Source organism: Hesperophylax consimilis, chromosome 25 (assembly GCF_061612785.1).
Source record: "Hesperophylax consimilis isolate HC1 chromosome 25, BYU_Hcon_1.0, whole genome shotgun sequence".
Taxonomy (NCBI): domain Eukaryota; kingdom Metazoa; phylum Arthropoda; class Insecta; order Trichoptera; family Limnephilidae; genus Hesperophylax; species Hesperophylax consimilis.
The window spans coordinates 20,559,501-20,583,535 of NC_142860.1; the positions used below are offsets into that span (position 1 = coordinate 20,559,501).

The window sequence follows — 24,035 nt, forward strand, 5'->3', positions numbered from 1 at the left end:
ACATAACATTACGAATTCATGGAGCTTAAAACTGATTGGACATTAAAATTAAAATTTTCTGAAACAGAGTTAGCACATTTTTGGCTCCACGTAAAAAATGAGTATCCACTGCTGTCAAAGCGAGCTATTGCAATTCTATTACCATTTGCCACGACCTATTTATGCGAATTGGGGTTTTCAACTCTCACAACGATAAAGTAAAAAAAAAGAGAACGCCTGAGGACGATCGACGAAGAGATGCGAGCAGCTTTATCAACGATTTTTCCAAATTTTGATCGTCTGTGTTCAGTTAAACAGGCTCACATTTCGCATTAAACATCTTTTCATGTTATATTGATTTTAATAATAAATATTAATAAAATATTGTTTTTGGTAAATTTTGGTTCGGAGTGGCCACGCTTATTACGAATAATTTTTAGAAAAAAACTTTAGATATGCCGTAATTACTATAAAAGGAAACTTTTTGAATTGCGTAAAATTAAAATTCACTTCTCGAACCGATTCGGTGACAGTTCGCGGTCATTCTGTCACTGTTATGTGATAAATATCAATCATAATTACACAAACCCGGCTAGACAAACCCTGCTTTGCCAAACAAACCATTCAAAACCTGGGATGTTTTTTTAAATTATGATGACATGCAGCTTTCGTAGTTTAACCTCAAAGTTCGCCGTTATTCGTAATAAGCCTAGCCAATCCTATCCAAAATTTACCTTGTTTTTTTTTCTTTGGTGTACCGTTAAAATTTCTTGATTAGTTAGGTGTACCGTGAACATAAAAAGTTTGCGGAACACTGCAATATAGTACCTAAATGCTTGTGTTTTTAAATTTCTTCTTTCAAGTTTCACCTCAAAAGTATATATATATATATCAGAAGGTGAGCGTGGATTGAAATGACCAGCGGTGTTAGTAACAAGATCTGAATAGCCAGGAACTTCCCAAACTTACTCTTTTACCATCTCTATTGCCACCCCTACTGTTCTATTTAGCCTCAAAACATACCACAATAGGCGATGCGGTATCCACAGTATATTTACTAACAAAACATACTCCAATAGGCGATGCGGTATCCGCAGTATATTTACTAACAAAACATACTCCAATAGGCGATGCGGTTTCCACAGTATATTTACCAACAAAGCATACTCCAATAGGCGATGCGGTTTCCACAGTATATTTACCAACAAAGCATACTCCAATAGGCGATGCGGTATCCACAGTATACTTACTAACAAAACATACTCCAATAGGCGATGCGGTATTCACAATATATTTACTAACAAAACATACTCCAATAGGCGATGCGGTTTCCACAGTATATTTACCAACAAAGCATACTCCAATAGGCGATGCGGTATCCACAGTATATTTACTAACAAAGCATACTCCAATAGGCGATGAGGTATCCACAGTATACTTACTAACAAAACATACTCCAATAGGCGATGCGGTATTCACAATATATTTACTAACAAAACATACTCCAATAGGCGATGCGGTTTCCACAGTATATTTACCAACAAAGCATACTCCAATAGGCGATGCGGTATCCACAGTATATTTACTAACAAAACATACTCCAATAGGCGATGCGGTTTCCACAGTATATTTACCAACAAAGCATACTCCAATAGGCGATGCGGTATCCACAGTATATTTACTAACAAAACATACTCCAATAGGCGATGCGGTATCCGCAGTATATTTAATAACAAAACATACTCCAATAGGCGATGCGGTATCCGCAGTATATTTACTAATAAAACATACTCCAATAGGCGATGCGATATCCACAGTATATTTACTAACAAAACATAATCCAATAGGCGATGCGGTATCCGCAGTATATTTACTAACAAAGCATACTCCAATAGGCGATGCGGTATCCACAATATATTTACTAACAAAAAATGCCAAAGTTGCCTCTAAGATCACTTAAAACTTATTTATTTAATCACTTATATATAATAGTTTAAAATACAAACAAATAAAAGACCACAAATCCATAATAGATATTTCCTAAACATTTTGAATTAAAAAAATTAATAGTTGATTTTGGTTGGGTATTTTGGCCTCAAATCCCAATCCATCTGAAAATAGTATTTTGTAATAGATACGTGCTATCAATAAAATTATGAATTATCTTATGAAACATTACTAGGTCTCTAATATCTTGACGTTCATCAAGAGTTTTAAAGTTCACGGAGACATAGTTTTCAAAATATCGCAAACTTTAAGAAACATATTTCAAAATCTTTTTCTGAACCCTTTCTATGTTTGATTTACATGTAGCCGCAATTTTTTAGTGAGTATTGGCACATTTCTAGTGAATTCAACGTAGCCTGCTATGCCTCAATACGAAGAACTATTCAATCAAAATAGTGGTTTCCCTAATATTTTACAAAAAAATACCTTATTCGAATGAGAATTGGACACTGTTCCGTTCGTTCTCATCTCACCTTATCAAAATGCACTTGCTTGACTCCTCGGATTGTACTTTTGAGATCTAGAAGGGGGAACTCTAGATCACATATTTTTGTTTGTCCCCATCAAAACAAATATCCTCTCTTCTATCAAGCCTTATCTAAAAGTGCCGGGGCACTGCTCTACGAACTGAGCTTATGGGACCCTATCTCCTTCGGTCATATTTAACTGAATCATAATTCAAATAAGACCTACCGACATTGTCTTCATTTTCTCACCGCACATTTTTATTGACTGCTATCTTTAGGTATGATTGCAAGATTTTTTTTTGTGTTTCTTTATTCATAAAAATTTAAATGATTACTGTATTTTGTTATCTACAGCCACCATACTAGGCACGTGCCCGTATTATGATTCAACCCAAACTAAATGCAATGTAGACAGTGTCTTAGATAATTTGATCTGATTTATTTTATTTACCCTCGTGTAGAAAAAATATTCGAAAAAATTACCCATTTCCTCGTGTATGTGCACAATATAATACAAAATTTTACAGCTTTGACATTTTTAGTAATAACCTAAAGAAATATCAATATGAAGTAATGCGTACGATCGATTATTAGTATGAGAGTATGGAATGTATCGGGAGCATTTCCTATCCTCTTCCTATATTCCTCTTCCTATCCCCTTCATATAACCCTAAATTAATTTTAAGATATTAAAATCGTGTGACCAGATGTGACCGTTGTGCGTTTCCTTTTCTGATTTTTCTGTTTCAGATTTTCGTTTAGAAATCACTAATATTGTCTTCAATATTTAAATATTACAATTTGAGGTTTTACTCAATAAAGTTATTCCGAAAAATAAATATTCGTTCTAGACTTGCAGAAAAGTCAACAGATGTCGCACATTAAAAATAAAAAATAAGATAGGTTTATCTAAAAAGACGCTGTCTGGATTTCATTTAGTTCGGGTTGAATCTTGCGATCATACATAAAGATAGTTGCCAATAAAAATGTGCGGTTAAAAAATGAAGACAATGTTAGTAGTTCTTATTCGAAGTATGATACAGTTAAAAGTGACCGAGGAGAATTGGGTCCCATTAGCTCAGTTGGTAGAGCACTGTCACGGAAAGACAAGGGTCCTGGGTTCGAGTCCCAGATGTGACCGTTTCCTTTTCTGATTTTTCTGTTTCAGATTTTCGTTTAGAAATCACTAATATTGTCTTCAATATTTAAATATTAAAAATTCATTTCCTATGAACTTTAGCATAAGAAACTTCTGTGGCTTGTCTTCAGTTCACTTGTATATTTAACATTGTATATTATGTAAAAGTGTTTGTTTCTTAAAAATAAATAAATATATAGTTATACCTTATTTTCCGGTTAAATGCTAATATTGTCTTCAATAATTAAATATTACAATTTGAGATTTGACTCATTAAGTTATTACAAAAATAAAATATAAATATTTGTGGTGAAGCCTATTTCATACTTTGTTGTTTTGTTAAAATGGGTAAAGTGGAGGTTTCTTTATCGAATAGATTATTTTAATTGGTATTGGAAGTTAATGGCTTCACGCAGTCATAGAACAAAGAATTCAGGACGAGTAGTTCCAATGTTATGGATATTAAATGCATCATTCTGTGGAATTGCATCGTTGGGCATCAATGTGATTATTATTTATTACGTTTAAAGGCAAACATTATTTTGATTTTAATATGGTATAACTATTTACTAGCTCAGATACGTAAAATCATGGGATATATAACTATGGGATTTACACAATAAGATATAAATTTGTTTTAGACCGCTTTAATTTTAATTGTACTCCACCGATTTCGGAAGCACCCTTCCTTCGTCAGGAGAATATTAAAACTAACCTATCATACAAAATATTGACAGATATATACACAAAAAATATAATTTAGGTGTTTGAGTGGGAGGTTAACAAAGGGGAGCGGGTAATTGGGGGAATTCCAGCAATAACAGAGCGGTTTACTGGAAATATATCTAGAATGGGACTAAACGATAAATTAATTTGGTTATTCAATATACTAGCGTTATTATTTACGGATTTTTTGATTTCAAGAGCTTCTAAGTTATCCAAACTTTTGCTTTTATTATTACGGTGAAGAATTTTAACCCCTGTGTCAAGTGTTTGAGTGGGAGGTTAACAAAGGGGAGCGGGTAATTCTATTATTTCAAATATAATTTTCAATTTCAAATTTGTCTCTAAATTATTTACAAAACTCAACCCGTCTCATAATTTAATATTAGTATAGGTAGGTCCCTACTTTAAGTCTGTTAGAGTACTTTCAAGATATTCATCTAAAAGAAATCTGCTAAAAAATATTATATTATTGGTAGGTACTTAAATTTATCAGTTTTAATTTTCAAAGTGAAGTAAATTCAAAGCAAATCCGAGTTCTAGAGTTCTCTGAATCAGAGTTATAGATAGACTGGATTAGTATTGTAGGTAAGTACTTTAATTTATCAGTTTTAATTTTCAAAGATTTTTAATGATGCCTAATTTGCCAGGAATATAGAAGGACTTTTAAGTTTCCGTTGTGACTCGCCAACCAATTTTTAAGACAAACGTAACAGGGTAACGAATAACCTGACAATACTAATACTGATATTATTGTAAGCTGAAAACATTGCGCTTTTGTAATGATGGATTACTTAGCTAGCATAGGAATTGAACCCACGACTCGCCTCAGAGTTAAACCGACGCATTTGTCAACTGAGCTATAAACCAGTTTGATTATTTATTTAAAGCCGAGACGGTTTACACGTAGTTCCCGTGAGCACCTAGGCCATAGGCCCATTGTGATATCTCCCATTTTACCTTAATCCTTTAACAACAACCTTAATAAACTTCATCAGGGTTGTCATTGGGTATGTGGCTATGTCTTCTGGTTCTACTGTATGTCTCCCCAGGTATCTGAGCCTAGTTCCCACCAGGGCAGGACATTGGCACCATAGGTGAATTGGAGTCTCTTCATCCTCTTCACATTTCCTGCGTCTATTGGTGTTTTCTACTCCCAATATCTGCATGTGTCTCCTGAGATGGCAGTGTCCCGTTAGTAGTCCTACCAGTTCCATCAGCATGTTTCTGTCCATATCGAGTAGTTTCTTGGTATTTTAGTAATTTGATTATTAGTTACCTTAAAATATAAATCATAGGCGTGGGGTTTGGTTAACAGGCTTACCCAGGGGCAATGATAATTATCAATACGCCACATTGCTAATGAAAATTAGGACAGATTAAAAAGTCTAACCACTTGTGATAATAATCCGTACTAAAATCAATCATGTAGATCTTTTATATTAGATTCAAATCAAAATTTTGCTACGTAACTTGCTATCTTGAATTCTTTAAATGTTAAACAAGCGTTTGGTTGTCTTAATTTTTTGCAGGCAGATAAAAACTCTTGGAGATTGCATAACATTCTCTCAGCTAGTCTCTTGGTATTTTGTCTGTCGTTTTTTTGCTTGTAGGTGGTAGTAAATGGAACAAGACTGTTGCTGTTTCTATGTTTCTAACTATAACTTTACGAAATATCTTGTGACAAATCAGATATATTAACAGTTTAGTTGTATTATTTTTAATCCATGTTAATAATAAAACTTGCAATTGCACAATACATGATAAATTTTCATTAATAACTAAATGATCTTTGCTTTTCTACTGTGCAGTCTATCAAGGACCTTGGTGTCACTTTGGATTACAAGCTGTCTTTTCGTGAACCCATTAATAATGTTGTTAATAAATCTTTTCAGGTACTTGGCTTCATCAATAGAATTACCTTTGACTCCAATAATATAATTACCCTAAAAACTCTTTACTGTTTGTTGGTACGCCGTAATCTAGAATATACCTGCGTTATGTGGTCTCCATTCTATGATGTTCACATTAATCATGTCGAATCCGTACAGCATCGCTTCTTGAGGAGAAGTGCTTGGAGGTTAGGGCTAGAAAGAGGCAATTGATTATACGATGAACTTTAAGTAAAATTAAATCTTTATTCTTTAGAAAAACGTAGGAAGGACTTTGATATTTTCTGCATTTTCAAAATTATTAACAGTTTGATTGACTCACATACTTTATTGCAACACATCCTTTTCAATATCTCTTCCCATAGGCTCAAAAATAATGATTTGCTTTTCCTCAATCAACACTCCACAAATTATGGATACCGTTCACCAATGTCCAGAATGACAAGATATGTCAAAAGGACTTTGAATTTTTTGGTGTTTGCCATGATTTTTGTCAGTCACCTCAAGTAGAATTTTATATTGATATGGAAAAAGTCGTGAAATCCATTAAAACCTTGTTCCTGTCTTGACTTGATATTTTATTTATTGTTTATGTACCCTATTGTTGTCATAGACGTATATTTTTTTAATTATTCTTGTATTGTAACAATTCTTCTTGTATTAACTTGTGTAACGTGTAATGTTGTAATTTGACATGGTCCGTTAGTAAGTAAATTATTCTACGTAACTATCCTTTTGTTTCCGTAAGCCTTATCGCCATCTACGTAAGGTGTATTATTGAAAGCGGCTCGATTCAAAATATTACACGACGTAGTGCATCGCTTTAAGGATAATTCTATCAAAGTTGAACGTGATAAACTATTACATAAACATCATCACTTTGTAGTTTCAAAAAAGAAACTATGTAATATTAATACATTTATAATGTAAAACTACTTGCGATAATGCTTAATGTTATGACAACTGTTTGAGTGATTATTGAAGTTGAATAATAATGAATGATTTGATCGGTAATTATGTAGCGGGTGGGTACGTATTTCCTTATTTGATACTGACCCAACATAACATGGGATTATCGGATGCATAATTTCTCATCTAATGATAGATGAATAATTATCAACAACGTTCCTAATGATATAGGCTGGAAAACTTTTGTTGCAGTAGCTTATAATTAATAACAAAATTAATTACTGTCAATTATAAATCTGAGATTATTACTAGAAATCTCGAGGAAAATGATTAATAACAGATTTCAGCGGATGGTGAAAAATAAAATTTGTGTAATTTATGCTTTTAGTATCACCCTGGTATAAGACCACCGTTCAGAATTGAGAGGAAGCTACTGTAGGTAATAGGCATTAAAATCGCTTGACAAACAGAGTCTAGAAACGTTCAATTTCAAGCACAAAACTGTTTTTTATTTATTTTGTAAATAATTTTATAAGAAAACAAAAAATTTAATGAAGTGAAACAGTCACAGATAATCTTAGCTATAATATTTTGTTTTTTTTTAAGTTCTTTCCTTACGTGTTCATACATTTCTATGGAAATTTTTTTTTTTGTAATTTCCATTTATATTTTTTAATAAGTAATTTATTTGTATTCTACTCAAGTGAAACGATAGGAAAATTTTCAATTTATCCAAAGCATATTTTTTGGTTTTCAAAATGTACACCGATTCGTTATAAAGATTAATCAAAATAGTGATTTAGCATTAAGCTTCCCCTTAAAACGTTGCTTGCAATTGATTTGGCCGTTCTTGGTGACCAGATGTAAATAGTCAACTTCTTTTTCACCTTCCTATTCTTCATCTCCTTCCCTTTACCACTACCTTCAGCCTCACAACCTACCCCAATTGGGGACGCCATAGTCTCACTGGCTCCAGACGGTTGGGAGCAGTTGGGACTCTTTTGCGGTTTCACATAAATAGTATAATTAAGTACGGCGTCCCCAATTATGTAACGTTGTGAGGTTGAAGGAAATTGAGAAATGATGAAGAAGTATATGAAAGCAACTGACTAGTAATCCTAGACAGAGAACCTATTTATGTCACCATGTGGAATTCGGTGACCGGATAAATCATCAAAATGATATTTCATCACATCTTTAAAAAGTTATATAAAATCGTGGAAAGTGATGAAACAAAAACTTTATTAACTGGGTGAAGTAGGTTAGGTTGGGTTTAAAAAATTTTTTCATCGTTTCTAATGACTTTATATCACTTTTTAAAGGTGTGTTGAATTGTCACTGTGTTGAGTTATCATGGAACCGTGGCATTCTAATGGGACGTATGTTGTATCTTGCTTTGTAGAATATTGATGGGAGATAGTGACCGTTAAATAGGTAGTGTTGCGTACCGAATCGATTGGTACTCGACGATTGGACTTTTTAACGAGAAAATAAGAATGAAAATTCGTGTTTATTACAAGGAAAAATGGGAATGGGAAGGAGGTCTTTACCTTGTGAATGTTGTGACTTCAATTGAAGCTTTTGATGTCGGTCTTAAATGTTGGTCTTTAGTCGGCTCTATAGTCTATAGATGTACATCTAGTATTGTTTCACCGAACGGTTTTTGTATCACAAATATTTATTGTTTCACAAGATGAACGGTTTTTGTATCAAAAATATTTATTGTTTCACAAGATGAACGGTTTTTGTATCACAAATATTTATTGTTTCACAAGATGAACGGTTTTTGTATGACAAATATTTATTGTTTCCCAAGATGAACGGTTTTTATATCATAAATATGTAATGTTTCACAAGATGAACGGGTTTTTTATCACTCTATAATATAATATTAGATAATATTTATTCAATCTACGATGATTGGCCTGATAAATTTATACTGTTTTCCGATAATTATTACGAGGGGTAACAAATATGCAACCATTGCGACTACGAAAATTACATCAATCGACAAAAACACTTGTTTTTGGCCTTCTATTTTTCAAATCTTCTTGCTTCGTTTTTCACCATATAATAATGCTTTACTGTTTAGCAATAACTCCTTGTGAATTATGATTCCTGTCGTTATCATAAAATGCATAATGCGCTAAATAAATCCGTGAGTGTTGATTGCATAACCTTTGTCTTATTTTTTCCGTGACACCATTATTTCGCCAACCAATAGCTGTGGCTCTTTCACGAGCAATTTTTGCATCACCATTCTATCCCACGGTATTTCATATTTATAATTTATCTATTACTAGTTCTGCTTCCCGATTTCGCTAGTGTTTTGTGACAGACCACGCTATAAGCGCGCTTTATTTTCTTAATCGGCCAATTTCTATTATTAAAATTATCTGCCAATATCGATGATATTTTGCATGACTTCTCGACGTATATAAATTTCAATGTCAGAAAAATTGATTGACATATTTCCCTGATAATGTCATTTTTTCTGATATAATTAGTAAGGGTTTAATCGACAAGTTTATTATTTAATAATTGATTATTTGCGTGGGACGATAATACTAACTGCGCGTTAATAATTCATGACAGAACAAACATATTTATGTTAAACACACGCGTGTTATCTAGACATGAACAATAATGGATTAATAAATAATGACGTTGTAATCGCATTTACAAAACAATTAAAGTATATTAATTGCCTGGGTATGTTTTCCGGATGTTAGAGTTTTATCATACAGTGTAACATTTCAGCATATACCTAGGTAAGCTAAAAAATAGCTAAAGGATTCTGAATTTTTCCAACAACTTCCATCCACCATGCAAAGAAGAATAAAAGATTTAGGAGGTACGTTAGTAAAAAAACACCTTCAATGGCAGCTTAAAAGTCACCAATAGTCACATTTGTTGGCATTACAGCCTCCTTTGTTCATTCCTCAAACAATGGGTGCAATAGTGTCACTGGTTCAGGAAAGCTAGGACTGTTTTGCGGTTATCACACAAATTGATTCATTTTTGTGTCACTTCTTAACTAACTAACTAACTAACCATCACGCCGTTTCCCCGCAGGGGTAGGCAGAGAGGACGGACCGCCAAACAACTCGGTCTTGGCACACACTCCTTGCCTCATTCACATTCATACATCGTCTCATACATACTCTTCTATTATTCTGATTCTTGACATGGCCCGACTCGAGTATCTGATTCACTTGATCGTGCCATGTCTTCCTCGGGCGTCCCCGACTTCTGCTACCATTCACATTTGCATCATATATCCTCCTTACACTCCTATCTTCGCTCATTCGCTCTACATGCCCAAACCATCTAAGCGTCCCTTTCTTAATCTTACTCATTACGCTTACATCAGCCTTGCACTCTTTGCGGATCTCCACATTCCTCACACGATCAAACATGGTTTTACCACACATACGCCTCAGGGATCTCATTTCAACGGCATTTAATCTACTTTCATCCTTTCTTTGCCAGTTCCATGCCTCACTTCCATACATCAAGGTAGGTACCAGCACTCCGTTGTGGACTGCTAACTTCGCTTCTTTGGACATTTTTTTGTTAGCGCCTACGGCGTTTAGTCCTCCATTAACGTGTCACTTCTTCCTCACATCAAAACGGTGGTAAAATTAACGAATTATTATAAGCAATAATTATTACAAAATATTAATGGAAAGATTTTCTAGAAAAAATAAATGCCGTCGACGGAAAGTGAACCTGCACTTTCTGATTGCCGGTCAGGTGCATGGAATCGCTGTGAAAAACACTTTTGACAGGTGAAAAATAATTGTTGAATGAAATACTAGTATTTTTTTAACTATTTGACGGTTAAAAATAATCCGACGTAGCACATTGGTTCCGAGCACCTGACCAGCAATCAGAACGTGCGGGTTTAATTCCCGTCGGCGAAAGTCGTGTTTTCTTTTTAGATCTTTTCAATTTATATTGTGTTTCAGGATAAAAATTATTTCTTATTAATCTGTTATCCGTTTGCTTTGCATAAAAACCTTGTCTTGTAAACATAAATTTATTTTCAATGTAAAAATAATTATGAAAAAAGGTTTATTTCTTTCGTGCTAAACAACATAAACTTGGCAACTTCCAACAGGAAAATTGCAATAAAACGCAAATCCTTGAATTATCTATGGGAAAACTGTATTACCTGCGTAATTACATCATAAAAATAAATACAGATATTATATTTACTGTGCAATGGGAGAAAAATGTGTTTGAATTATTTATACGAAAACGTTAAATTTATGTTGATTTAAGGTTCAAACATTAATGTTGTCAAGTTATGCGACGCCTAGAAACACTATATTAAAATTTAAAGAACGGCGAAAATTTTTTAATTATTGAGACCAAAATTTTAGTTACATTTTTTACTCCAAATAATCTCGGAAATCACTGGTTAAATTATGTCAAGTATGTTCTTCAACACCTTGTATGTGATACTATTATTTAATATTATAATCTTTATCTCGAGTTTCCTCAAGCTCAGACCAATGCAATTAATTTTAATGATTTTTTGGTTTTTAATATTGAAACAGTTTTATGACCATCCCACATTCCATTAATGCTCTTTTAATATTCCAAGAAATAAGAACTTGCTCAGTAAATATGAATGTTTCTCGAGTTCCACTCACTGAATGGAAATTGTATACAATTTCGACTCCTAGGCCCAAGAGAGGCCAATGCTTCTAATGGTGATTCTTCTTCTACTTCAATGAATTCAATGGACTCCACTTTTCAATCTGTATAAGAACACGTTTTACAACCGCTATCGATTGTAGTAACTTTTTGCTTGTTATAGCTATGTTATTGTTTGACCGTGCATTTTCAAGCACAACCTATCACCACATACTGGTATCCATGGTAGTTGAGTAAATAAATAGCTTAGTAAGTATATAATAGCGCTTATTAAATTATGTTTTTTTTTCATTTCTAGATACGGACTCCTAGGATCATCGGGATGTGGAAAGACAACATTGCTATCCTGTGTAGTTGGCAGGAAATCCCTTGTATCTGGTTTCACGAGAGTTCTTGGAGGAGATACTTCACCACAGAAGGCAAAACGTATTGGATACATGCCACAGGTAATTATTATTAATAAAATTACATACTGATAAATGGGAAGCCACATTGTGGATCCAGGATTCAAACGCCAAAGAGTTTCAAGTGTTTGGAGCTAGTAGGACTACGGTCTCTCCAATTGGGGTATGTTATGAAAAGGACGGTATCAAAATATCTTGTCGTCAAACACAACTTAAGCCATTTCAAGCAATATTTCGATTCTGAATGGTAGGTTTTCACAAGGGCGCATAAAATTGTTTTTTGTTGCCTGTGAGAGACCACGCTACAAGTTATGTATAGCGTAATGTGTCGCCTATATTAATTTGTATGCGATCTCAGCACTGTGGAGCGATATTGAATACCTATGTTTCAATTTTAATCTAAATCTTATGTTGGATCATAGAAACGTGTAAATTTATGTTAAATTTAAACGAATAACTAATTAAAAATAAGTGATTACCTCATCGAAGATTCTTTCATATGGGTTGCTAGAAAATATTTCACCACTTTAGTTATTGTAGTATTCTTCGTATTGTAGCGATTACCTGCAGAAAACCATTTGTTACAATATACCCTTTTATGCATACATATTAAAATTAACGGTGATAGATATTAAAAATTCTCAATACAACTCCAAATTCAAGTATATATCACACATAAAGTATGCAGCTAGCTTCGACACAAAAATTCATTATAACATGTCACATTTTTTTCTCTCTTATCTCTTTTTTTAAATTCCAATGAATGCGTTGTATACTTTTAACTTTATAAGAAGATAAGTAGCATTTCTGCTTTTGTTCGCACTCCAACACGTGTAAATTTGTTGTTGCATAACATTCCGAAGATACGTAAAAACACATAAAATAAATAATTTTTGAAACACACATGTTTTCGTTTCGAAAGGTTCAAAATTAGATTGTTGGTTTTTTGTTGGTGTCAAAATGCATTAAAATTGCACGTACATACTAGGCTATTTCTAAAGTTTGTGAAAAGAGGAATTAAATGACATGGTGTTTTTCATTATTCAGTTGTAATTTTTTTTTGTGTTTATTTCTCATAGAATTTTATTTTTGACATTATGATCAGAGCGATGCAAGTGGGAAAATCTAAGAAAAACAATGAATGATGCATTAGTCTCAATATTTTGATATTATTGTTTGAAAACATGAAAAAATTCATGCAGAAATTCTGTCGAAAAACTACCATATGTATTCCTCTTTGCCCATAATACTAATGGAGGGAATTTGAAAAAAATATTATATTTTGTAGGTATTAATAATATCTGAAATCCACAGATGTTAATGCGAAAAATGTATAATGTTAATAGAACTACAATTAAAGGCGATACTGATCTCTTCGAAACTTGTTCCAATATTAAAACGCGATAAGCGGTGTGCGTAGACCGGATTCAGCAGTTTTACGTAGAGCGTTGGAAGAGTTGGAGGTCAGTTGGAGGTAAAAATGCAGAATCTATTTTTTCGATTCATGTCTCATCTAAATATAATATTTCAAAATGAACTTAAATCATTCAATTTATGCATTATGTTTTGTTAACCATAGATTTTATGCATAATATGATCTTATATAATAGAATATTTTTATAGATAAATCATTTTTTTTATCACAATATGTAGAGATCTGACTTAGTAATATTTTTTTATTGAGATCAATATTCAAAGATGAAAAATCAATGAATGACTTATCTTTCCTTCAAAAGACGTTTTGTTAATCCATGTAGTAACTGCTCATATACGGGTAGTAAAAACGGAGTATATATTTTTTTTAAATTATAAGTATTCATCAGATTTGAGTCACCTTTTAATGCGTTTCTACCGCATCTGTCTGCCGTCAGCTTAATGCCATAAATTTGGACGTCAGCAAGAGACGAATTGCTTTCAATTGCATAACAACAACTAGAAGGTCGACTAACCACTAGTTATAGCAGTAGATGGATATTACATCTGGCTTCAATTTAGATTACCGTTATATCTTGAGTACATACTGGATACTGCGGCCGCAAAACCGAACGAGAATAACCAGTTACTGGTTCTCATAGCCAAACTACAAATACCTAAGAAAACCATTATCCATTACCGAATCGGATAAAGTGTATTGTTATAAGTGATGTACTTAGAAAACTGTTGCACCAAGAGATGAGTAAATTCTAGTTGAATTTTAGTAGGTTCAATACCCGCACAAAAAAGAACGGTTTTTTTCAAAAGTAACTCATACAAGGTGCAGCAAACAGACAGTGCAGTTTGCACAATACACCGGCGATTAAAGAACGGCTTTTCAAAACGTGCGGACGGCGAAGCCCCGGTGTTGTCCGGATCAAATCATGATAACTACTGAAAACGGAACGACCCTCCCGACACAATGAGGCCCCTCTCAGGTTCCTACCCCCACCACACGGGATGTACCTGTCCTTCAAAACTGCACTGTCTGTTTTACTGTACCCTGTACAATACGTTTGAGTGAGACGTTAATTACAATGGAAATGAGAGTTAAATTGAATTTTTTTACATTAACTTCACACAGGAGGAATAATTGTCTCAGAGCCTGTGTCATCTTTGAGGATGCTGTGTGGAGGGACTTTTTATGTTAAAAAAGGAAACGAAGTTCTAGAGGGTTTCTCTACGATGTGAGGGGAGAGTAGGAATCTGGGAGTTAATGTATCCAGGATTGACATATGAATCCATCTCTCCCACTGCGATGCAAGCGATGGGTTGAGAGTGTTCAGGGTCGGCACATCATCGGCCACAAATGCACAAACAAACCTCACCTCATGATCACTGGAACCTCTGCTAAGTCACCAAACGTAGCAAACCACTTTGTTTAACCTACAACAGAAGTGTTGGTTATCTAGTAATTAACGCTTTCTTGAAAATTGAAAATCTGTCGTTATTTGTCAAGATATTTTAAATAAAAGAACATAATATTTCAAATACAGAATGGAAAATAAAAATAATTTTCTTGTATAAAAATACTCGCATGAATTCTTCAATAAATCAGTTTTGAAAATTTCCCTGAATTATAAAGCATATTTGAGTTCATTAAACCAGAGTTACCCAGGACCAGCACAGATAACCGAAATAAGTGTGTTTGATAATTAAATGATATGGGAAAAAAATAAGTCTAACGCCAATTGAAGAAAAAAATAAATGAAATCTGTTGCATGACAAGCTATTTTTCATATAAATATGTTTTTACGTTGCCAGGTCAAGCACGTGGTTCAAAACTTACTCCAGGTCAAAACTTGGGGTACAAACCCCACAAATATTACAACAGCGCACATTTTTGATTCTGGTAGATTTTGCATCATACTAGTAAGTTTGTTAACCAATTTTGGTTTGCAACCCTTAGATACTTACATACAAAACCTTTAGAAAATCCAGAAATCCTTTTCGCATAACATACCCTTAACAGATGGGATAATAGATGATAGTGCTACGTTTGTTCTAAAAGAATTTCAACGAAATATGCTCTGAGTCAAATGTGCAATCGGCTCCATACAGGGTTACGGATATTTTATGAATTTCTCGTCCGTTTCTGTCTCTCCATTACCGATGTTTACTCTCCTCAAAAAGACGTACAAATTTCTACTGCTCCCCACGTAACATGCAGATAATTGTGTGTGGTAATCAAAAAAACTGAAATCCTAACAAAGCCAGCGATTATAAATCTGTTTACGGTATAAATTTCAATACACCACGAAATAAAAACAACGAAAGTACAAGTGGATCGGTCATACAACCAGATGGAACGAATTGATAAAAAAATAATCACCATGACGATCAGTGGCGTAATGACAAATTCCCGGGCTCAGAAGGGTTCCATATTTGTTGGATAGTAAAAAAAAGTTGCTCACAATTTGCGAAAAAAAACTCAAATGTATTATATATTTCGGTTTATTTTAATAATTTATCGTTTTAAATTTCTGAAGAGGCAAGTTTTTTGAGTTGTGCTCTGAAATCGGTTGATTTTTTTTTAATATTCCATGTTTTTACGGGAATTTCTTTATTTTAATCTTCGAGATTTGAATAGATAAATAAACTCTTCCCCATCTCCTTTTCTTTCCTTCTCCCTTGAACATCACAGCAGATCCCAGTTGGGAGCTTTTTAGACTCTTGGGCGGTGTACACACATATTTTTTAAACCTTCCTTCGGCTGATCGTTAATTTCATTTCTTTAAAAGTTCATTCCTTTTCTTTAAAAGTTCATTTCTTTTTATTAAAAGTTCATTTCTTTTCTGTAATTTTTTTTTTCATTTACAGTTCATTTCTTTTATTTAAAAAAGTTCATTTCTTTTTATTAAAAGTTCATTTCTTTTCGTTAAAAGTTCATTTCTTTTCTTTAAAAGTTCATTTCTTTTAAAATTCATCGTTTGAAATGTATTCACATATTTTTGATTCGATTGTTTACTGTGCATTTGATCTCTCCAACGTGAACCCCTTTACGCCATTCCGGCTGCCCGGTTACGCCACTGATTATGATGAACATTGTGACACAGGCGTGTTGAAAACGTATCTTCATTGAATAAGAATAGGAAATGGAGTGTAAATAATTGAAAAATGCTCTCCGACTTGCCTTCTCGTTAAACTACCATTCAATTCGGAACGGTTCTCGAAATGTCTTTTTTTTTCTCTAATTCGTTAAAAATTTAACGCCATCAGAGCAAGTTTCGTGTTATGTATTAAAAATAAACTCTATATCTTTTCTCTAGGATAGTTTTCTGAATCGATGAAGATTAGTTTTTAACATCATTCTTATTATTATTATTTCTTGTACATTACTCCACATAGGAGTAAATAATTTCTCTCAGGGCCTATGTCATCTTTGGAGATGCATGGAGGTTATTTCAAGGAAATTCAGGGAAGGTAAAAGGGATGGTAGGAATCTAAGGATCAGCGTATCCAAGAGTGACGCACGTATAAATCCATCATTCCCACTGCGGTGCTAATCAAAAGGTTGATAGAGTCTGGTTTGAGAGATCAAAGGGTCTCCCTCAACCAGTCTCTCCCTTTTCGGTTCTCCACGCAGCTGTTGGATAGATGTATCCACCAGCAAAACCTGGATAAACCTCACCCATGAACTTGGACACCCCTGCTAATATCGGGTTTCACGAGAGTTCTTGGGGGAGATACTTCTATGTTTCTCCTAAACACCACACGCATAACTGGCACAGTGTAGCCGATTTGATAGCTCGTGAAGTTTGGTCGTACCTCGGCAACAGTCGGCACGCTTCCATGCCACTTTTCCCTTTGTTCTATTATCTGAGGGATAGAAAAAATGAAATTGTTGTTATAACATAACAGCAGTGACTTCGGCCAAAAATTTACCGAAACTTCGGCATGAATAAATTGTGATAAAAGTCCACAAACTTCGGGAGGTGTTTCTTCACTTCAGTACAAGTAATAAAAATAACTTTTTCGTAATTCAGTTGTTTTTTACTGTACACAAATATCTTTCCATAGAAGAATGTTATTTTTTCCATACAAACAATTCAACTTTTGTACCTGAACACTACTTCTAAACAATGAAAATTCTAAAAAAGTTTTTTTTTTTTTACTTTTTTTTTTTTTTTTTTTGTATTAGGCAATTCACCCTAAAAAGAGTGCTATGTGCCGTTAAAGTTAGGGGAGATGGTTATAATTTTATGGGAAATCTATACGGGAATAGGAAATCTCAAATATTGAAGTCATTCAAGTCTATGAACTTGTATAGAACTGAGAAAATGCGAGAATTGTTAAGAGAAAGTAAATAAGGAATACTAAGGGGAGATTGGTGGGTGATTTTTATAAGTAAACGATAAATGCCTTTGAAAGATGAATGATTTTTACAATTAAAGAAAACATGATCAAGAGTCTCATTTTCCATGCCGCACTGGCAGAGTGGACTATCTTGGACCCGGATTTTAAACAAATGGGATGCAATGGAGCAATGACCAATTCTCATTCTCGAGATACAGGAAATAAATCTTTTGGATTTTTTCTTGCCGTGGAACCAAGGTTTACTTGGTATATGATTTTGTATTCCAGCATAAAAAGCACCAGTTTGGGTTTTCGTATCAGACCAATTTTCTTCCCAGGAGCGAATCATATTGGATTTAAGAATTGGGATGACGTCAGAGATAGGAATTCTAAAATCTAAAGGATTAGAGCCAGAAATTGTTCCAAGTTTAGCTAGAGAATCGGCTTTCTCGTTACCCTCAATTCCCAAATGGCCAGGGACCCAAACCAATATTGTCTCGAAATTTAATTCATTTAAAGATTTAAGGGTGTTTCTGATATTATAAATAATATAGTCTTCTGGTTTATGGATATTTGAGGAAATTTTCAACACTGCGCTTAGTGAGTCAGTGCACAGTAAGGCTCGTCGAATATTGAAAAGCTGGATTTGGCTCAAAGCTTGTTCAATTGCGAAGCATTCTGCAGTAAATATAGAAATTTCTTTAGGCAATTTATAAGACAAATCTAAATCGAATTCGGGAATGTGTACCGCAGCTCCACAATCTTTGTTATCAGACTTAGAACCATCTGTGTAAATGAGTGAAAATTCTGGAAACTTAGAAGATGTAATGTTTTTAAATTTTTCCTCAACATTTTGATTAGATGAGGTTAAAATATCAGTTCGGAAGTCTGAAGTTATAACATTGGGGATATAATTGAAAGAATCAAATGGGATAGTGAAAATAGGAAGGATAGGATCTTTTTGTAGATTTTGGAGGGAAGAGGACAGAGATTTGAATGAAAGAAAACTTTTTAGAAGAAGAGGAAGTCGATTTTTATCTGTCTATCTTTTTTCGTTATTTAAGTTATTGAACAAATAATCAAGGCTTTGTTCTAAAGGGTGACGCGATACAGAAAAAGATTTAAAAATATATTTATCAGCCAGGAATTGTCTCCTCAGAATTAAGGGGGGATCAACACATTCTACCTGGAGAGAATTAATTGGAGAAGATTTCATCGCTCCAATAATTATTCTGAGCGCTTTCGACTGAATTCTTTCAAGTTTTTTGTCCAAATATTTAGGAAGAGGATCGAAAAGAAATGTTCCATAATCCAAATGGCTTCGCACTAGAGCACCATACATTAATTTAAGAGTAGTAGGATGAGATCCCCACCACACTCTGGAAACAGTTCGCATAATATTTAGCCCCTTTTCACACTTAGCCGAAATGTTCTGAATATGCGGGAGCCAGGAAAGTTTATGATCCAAAAGTAGTCCAAGAAATTTAATTTGCTTAACGATTTGAAGAGGGACATTATCAAAGCAGACAGAAAAGGGGGGTATTTTTCTTTTGCGCGTAAAAGCCACTACTTTGGTTTTAGACGTAGCTAAATTCATCCCATTAGTCAACAACCAAACTTTAATATTATGTAAAGCCAAATTCAATTCCTTCGCAGCGCGCGATAGATTTTTGTGTGATAAATATATAAGGAAATCATCAGCAAAATAAAATCGCTTGACAGATGAAGGAATTACATTGTCTAAATCACTTATATATATATTAAATAATAATGGACTGATTACGGACCCCTGAGGTAACCCCTTCCATAGTTTGCGATTTATCGTTTTTGAGGAAAAGTGGATAATAATGGATCTGTCTGTTAGTAAATTAATAATAAATTGAACTAGTTTTAAGGGAATTTTTATTTTAACTAATTTTTCTTTCAAAATGTTAATTAATACATCGTCGTAAGCTGACGAAAGATCAAGAAATGTGGCCAGAGTGCAAGAATTAAGGGACTGAGATATACGGATGTCTGTTGTTAATACACTTAAATTATCTATGGTTGATTTCTTTTTCCGGAAGCCATATTTATTAGGAGAGATAGTTCTGTTATTTTCAACAAACCATTCCAATCTGTTCTTTATCAAGTGTTCTGCTACTTTCATTAAACACGACGAAAGAGCAATAGGACGATAGGATGAGATTTCAGATGGATTTTTGCCAGGTTTTAAAATCGGAAGAATTTTTTGAACTTTCCAGACTTCAGGAATAAATCCCGTTTCGAACATGTAATTAATTAGGGATAAAAAATATTCAACCGACATGTCTGAGAATGCTTTAATGAAACTATATAAGATTCCATCAGGGCCAGGAGAAGAGTCTGGAAGGGAATTGATTACTCGATTTAATTCACTTACTGAGAAAGGAGAGTCCAGCCAGCTAGAGTGAGATGGATAAGAAATAAAGGAAGGCATTTCCTCACATCTGGCAACTGACGGAGGAGCTATCTTATCAGCAAAACCTATAATAATTTCTTCTGGAATATGTTTGGAACGCTGGGGAGTATATGACGAACCGAATTTTTTTAAATTGGACCATACGTATGACTGGGGAGATTCAGGAGACAAGCGTTCACAGAATTTTCGCCATCCAGACCGCTTTTTGTTTTTCAAAACGCGTTTCGCTTCTGCCTGGGCGCGTTTCACAGAAAGGTAATTTTCGAAAGACATACATTTACGGAAAATGGAAATTGCTTCTCTTCTGGATTTAACGACACTAGTGCATTCTTCATCCCACCATGGGGTGGAATGTTTTATCTCAATGTTTACATTACGTTTTTTAAGTGTTTTTTCTGCAGCTTTTATTATCATGTTAGGAAATAATTCACATTGTAAACTAGTGTTGACAAGGGAAGACTTAGATGCTTGAACAATGGAGTCTAATTCTGAAGAAAAATTTCTCCAATTCGCGTCTTTCGTTTTAAATTTAAAACTATTGTTTATCGAAAAGGAATGCGTGGAAGATAGATGGTGGAAGGTAATTATTATAGGAAAATGGTCACTGGAAAGTGGATCTTTAAGAATGTTCCAAGAACATATGGGAATCACCGAAGATGAGCAAAGAGATAAATCGACTGCACTTTTCCGATGTTGAGGGGCAGTGAAACGAGTTGGAGATCCATCATTTGGAATACATAAATTATAGGTATCCATAAATTCTAATAGATTATGGCCAGAACGGTTTGTTAACTCACTGCCCCAAGAAGGAGAATGAGCATTGAAGTCCCCAAGTATCATATACGGGGGACGAATCTGGGATATAAATGTTGACCATTCGTTTTCAACAAAAATTGTAGAGGGAGGGATATATATTGATAGTAATGTAATATCAGATACAACAGCTGCTACTATCTGAAAATTATTGGGGAGAGTGTTGAAAATAATTTGTTTAAAAGGGATAGAATTATGTATAATAAGAGCAGTGCCACCTTTGCCATCCAGTCTATCATGTCTTAGACAATGATATCCAGGAATCTTAAATTGGTATGAGGGTTTTAACCACGTTTCGGAGATGGCAGCAACTGAAATATTATGTTCATCAAGTAACTGTACAAGATCAATTTTGTTGGCGAATAGACTTCTACTATTCCATTGAAGTATTTTGCTCAGTTGCGGATACATCGGGAAGGCTAGAGAGTAAAGATTTCATATAATCGGCAGCGTTGGACGGTACTTTATTGTTATTTGAAAGGATCGTAATTAATAGGGTAATTAAAGTTTGAATAAAAGAAGAATTTTCAATCATGACTTTAGGTAAGATATCGGAAGTGGAACAGTTTTTTAAGGCAGTCCCATTGGGAGCCTGGGATTTATTATTCCCATTCGGGTTAAGAAAAGATCATTATGTAGTTTTTTATCGAAAGAAGGAATAAATTTTGGATTAGATTTTATCGGTTTGAAAATTGTTTCTTTGTGGGAAGATGATAGAGGGGATTTAGGGGAAGAAAAATGAAAGATAGAAGCGTTAGACGTTATCTCTGCAAAAGATTTTTTCGTAGGAGAGAATAATTTAGAAGCCTGAAAGTAGGAAATGTTGTCTGCAGCCATTGACTGTTTGATATTTCTCTGTCTAGATAACTCTGGACAGGCCACACTAACAGCAGTATGGTTGCCCTTACAATTAATACAAATAGGGTTATTCATTGTATTTTGACACTGTTCAAAGGGATGATCCTCTCCGCAATGGAAGCAACGAGGAGGGGAACGACAAATAGGTTTTGAATGGCCAAAACGGCAACAGTTGAAACATTGGATCGTCGGGAATCTGTATACTTCAACGGGAAGAGCGTTATAATAAATAAATACACGGGATGGTAATGTTTGACCTTCAAAAGTGATAACAACGGATTGGGAAGGTTTCCATATAGTGGTGCCGGTGGAAGTATCCTTGAAATTCAAACGACGTGCTTTTAAAACTTTTGGAGTTAATTGAGAGTCATTAAGAGCGTCTACTATTTCCGTTTCTGATAGATCGGTTGGGATACCTCTTACTCTGCCCATTCTGGTTAAATTGAAAGTAGGTATGAAAGATTTAAATTTATCATTTGAAAGAGAACCTATTTTTTTAACAAAATCATTAGCTAATGTGGCGGATTTAAATTCTATGGATAGTTTGTATCGACCTTCCGGTTTTATTGATCCATTTATAATACCGAGGTTATTGAGTTTTGAGCTAAAAATAAATTTACCGAAATCCAGGGGATGAATTATTTTCCCCTGTTCAGTCCTTTGGACATTAACAATAAATAGAACTGAAGATGAAATAGAATACATAAGCTCAATGGCTTTTGCTTCTGTAGGAATGGTATCATTATAACTTCCATGAGAGATTGGGGATTCGTTTGTTTGTGAAAGAGATTTAATTTTAGGAGGTACATTAAGACAAAGCGGAGGTCGCCGTTTTCGGGAAGGAATGGTTACAGAAGCTTGGGAATCATCAGAATCGTAGACGTCTGCAATATTAGAAATGGACTCAGGGTCATGAGGTCGATTTTCATCCTCCTCCATTTCAACAAATTAAAAAAAAATGAAACAATAAATACTATTTAAGAAATAATAAATGATAGAAATAATACACGCAACTGCGTCGCAAACTAATAATAGAAACAAAAATAATGAATACGAAAATGTAACAATAAATAAATCTTATCTGTACGCCGCGCCGCCGTCAGTCAGCCGTCAAACACAGAGCACTGGAAGTAAACACGACTGCACACTACCGAGGTTCGGTGACTACTCTTTACTTTTTTTACTATCATGCAGAATCACCTCCCGAAGTTTATAAACTTTACCTCCGGGCACCCGTAAACCAATTTATTCATTAAATTGATGTATTTTATTTCATTCTGCATATTATTTAACACTAACTTTCATAAATTGTTACAAGTATAACAATAATAATTTAAATAAAAATATAGACCCAGATTCAAAGTCCTTGATGTACGGAGCAATTAGGATATTTGGCGAATTATTGTTTCATACTATTTTTTAGATTTACTTGCTAAGAATTGTATTAGGACACATTACTTAAGTTTCGGTTTCGGCTCAGTTTCGTTTGGTCACTAATAATTAAGTTTGAAGGTGGCCATCTCATATTTCACGTTTTGCATTACAGACCTATCCTCATGATGTATGTGACAAAACTGTACAAACACTTTGAGGTATGCTACTAAAAAGTGTACACACTTCGGCGCGTAAATACCGAATCTCGCTTTCTTAATGCGTGGTAATGTTGTTTGACATAATTATATTTGTAAATGAGGTGGTCGATATACCAGTATGTAGGATGCTCAACTAGCATTCAGGCAGATTGAGCCCCAAACTCACATCAGATATTGTGTTTCTACCTTTTCAGGAAAATTTATGCTCAGTCAATAAGGTCTGTACTATAAATGTACAAAAATTAGCACTTTTATTATAGTCAATGCGTTCAAAATCAGGGATGCCACACCTACCGAAATTTTGGTAGATCTACCGATTTCGGCTACAATCTACCGAAATTTTTGAAAATCTCACGAAATTCTTGAAAATCTACAAAAA

General features: G+C 34.1%; 1 protein-coding gene across 3 annotated transcripts in view; it reads left to right on the forward strand.

Moving 5' to 3' along the window:
* Positions 1-24,035, forward strand: part of LOC149411655 (ABC transporter G family member 20) — a 177,762-nt gene that overhangs the window by 69,619 nt on the left and 84,108 nt on the right. For all 3 annotated transcript variants that reach the window (XM_089646950.1, XM_089646951.1, XM_089646952.1), the window contains one exon: positions 12,079-12,226. In XM_089646950.1, coding sequence (XP_089503076.1) covers positions 12,079-12,226 — 148 coding nt within the window. The remainder of the gene's footprint in view (positions 1-12,078; positions 12,227-24,035) is intronic.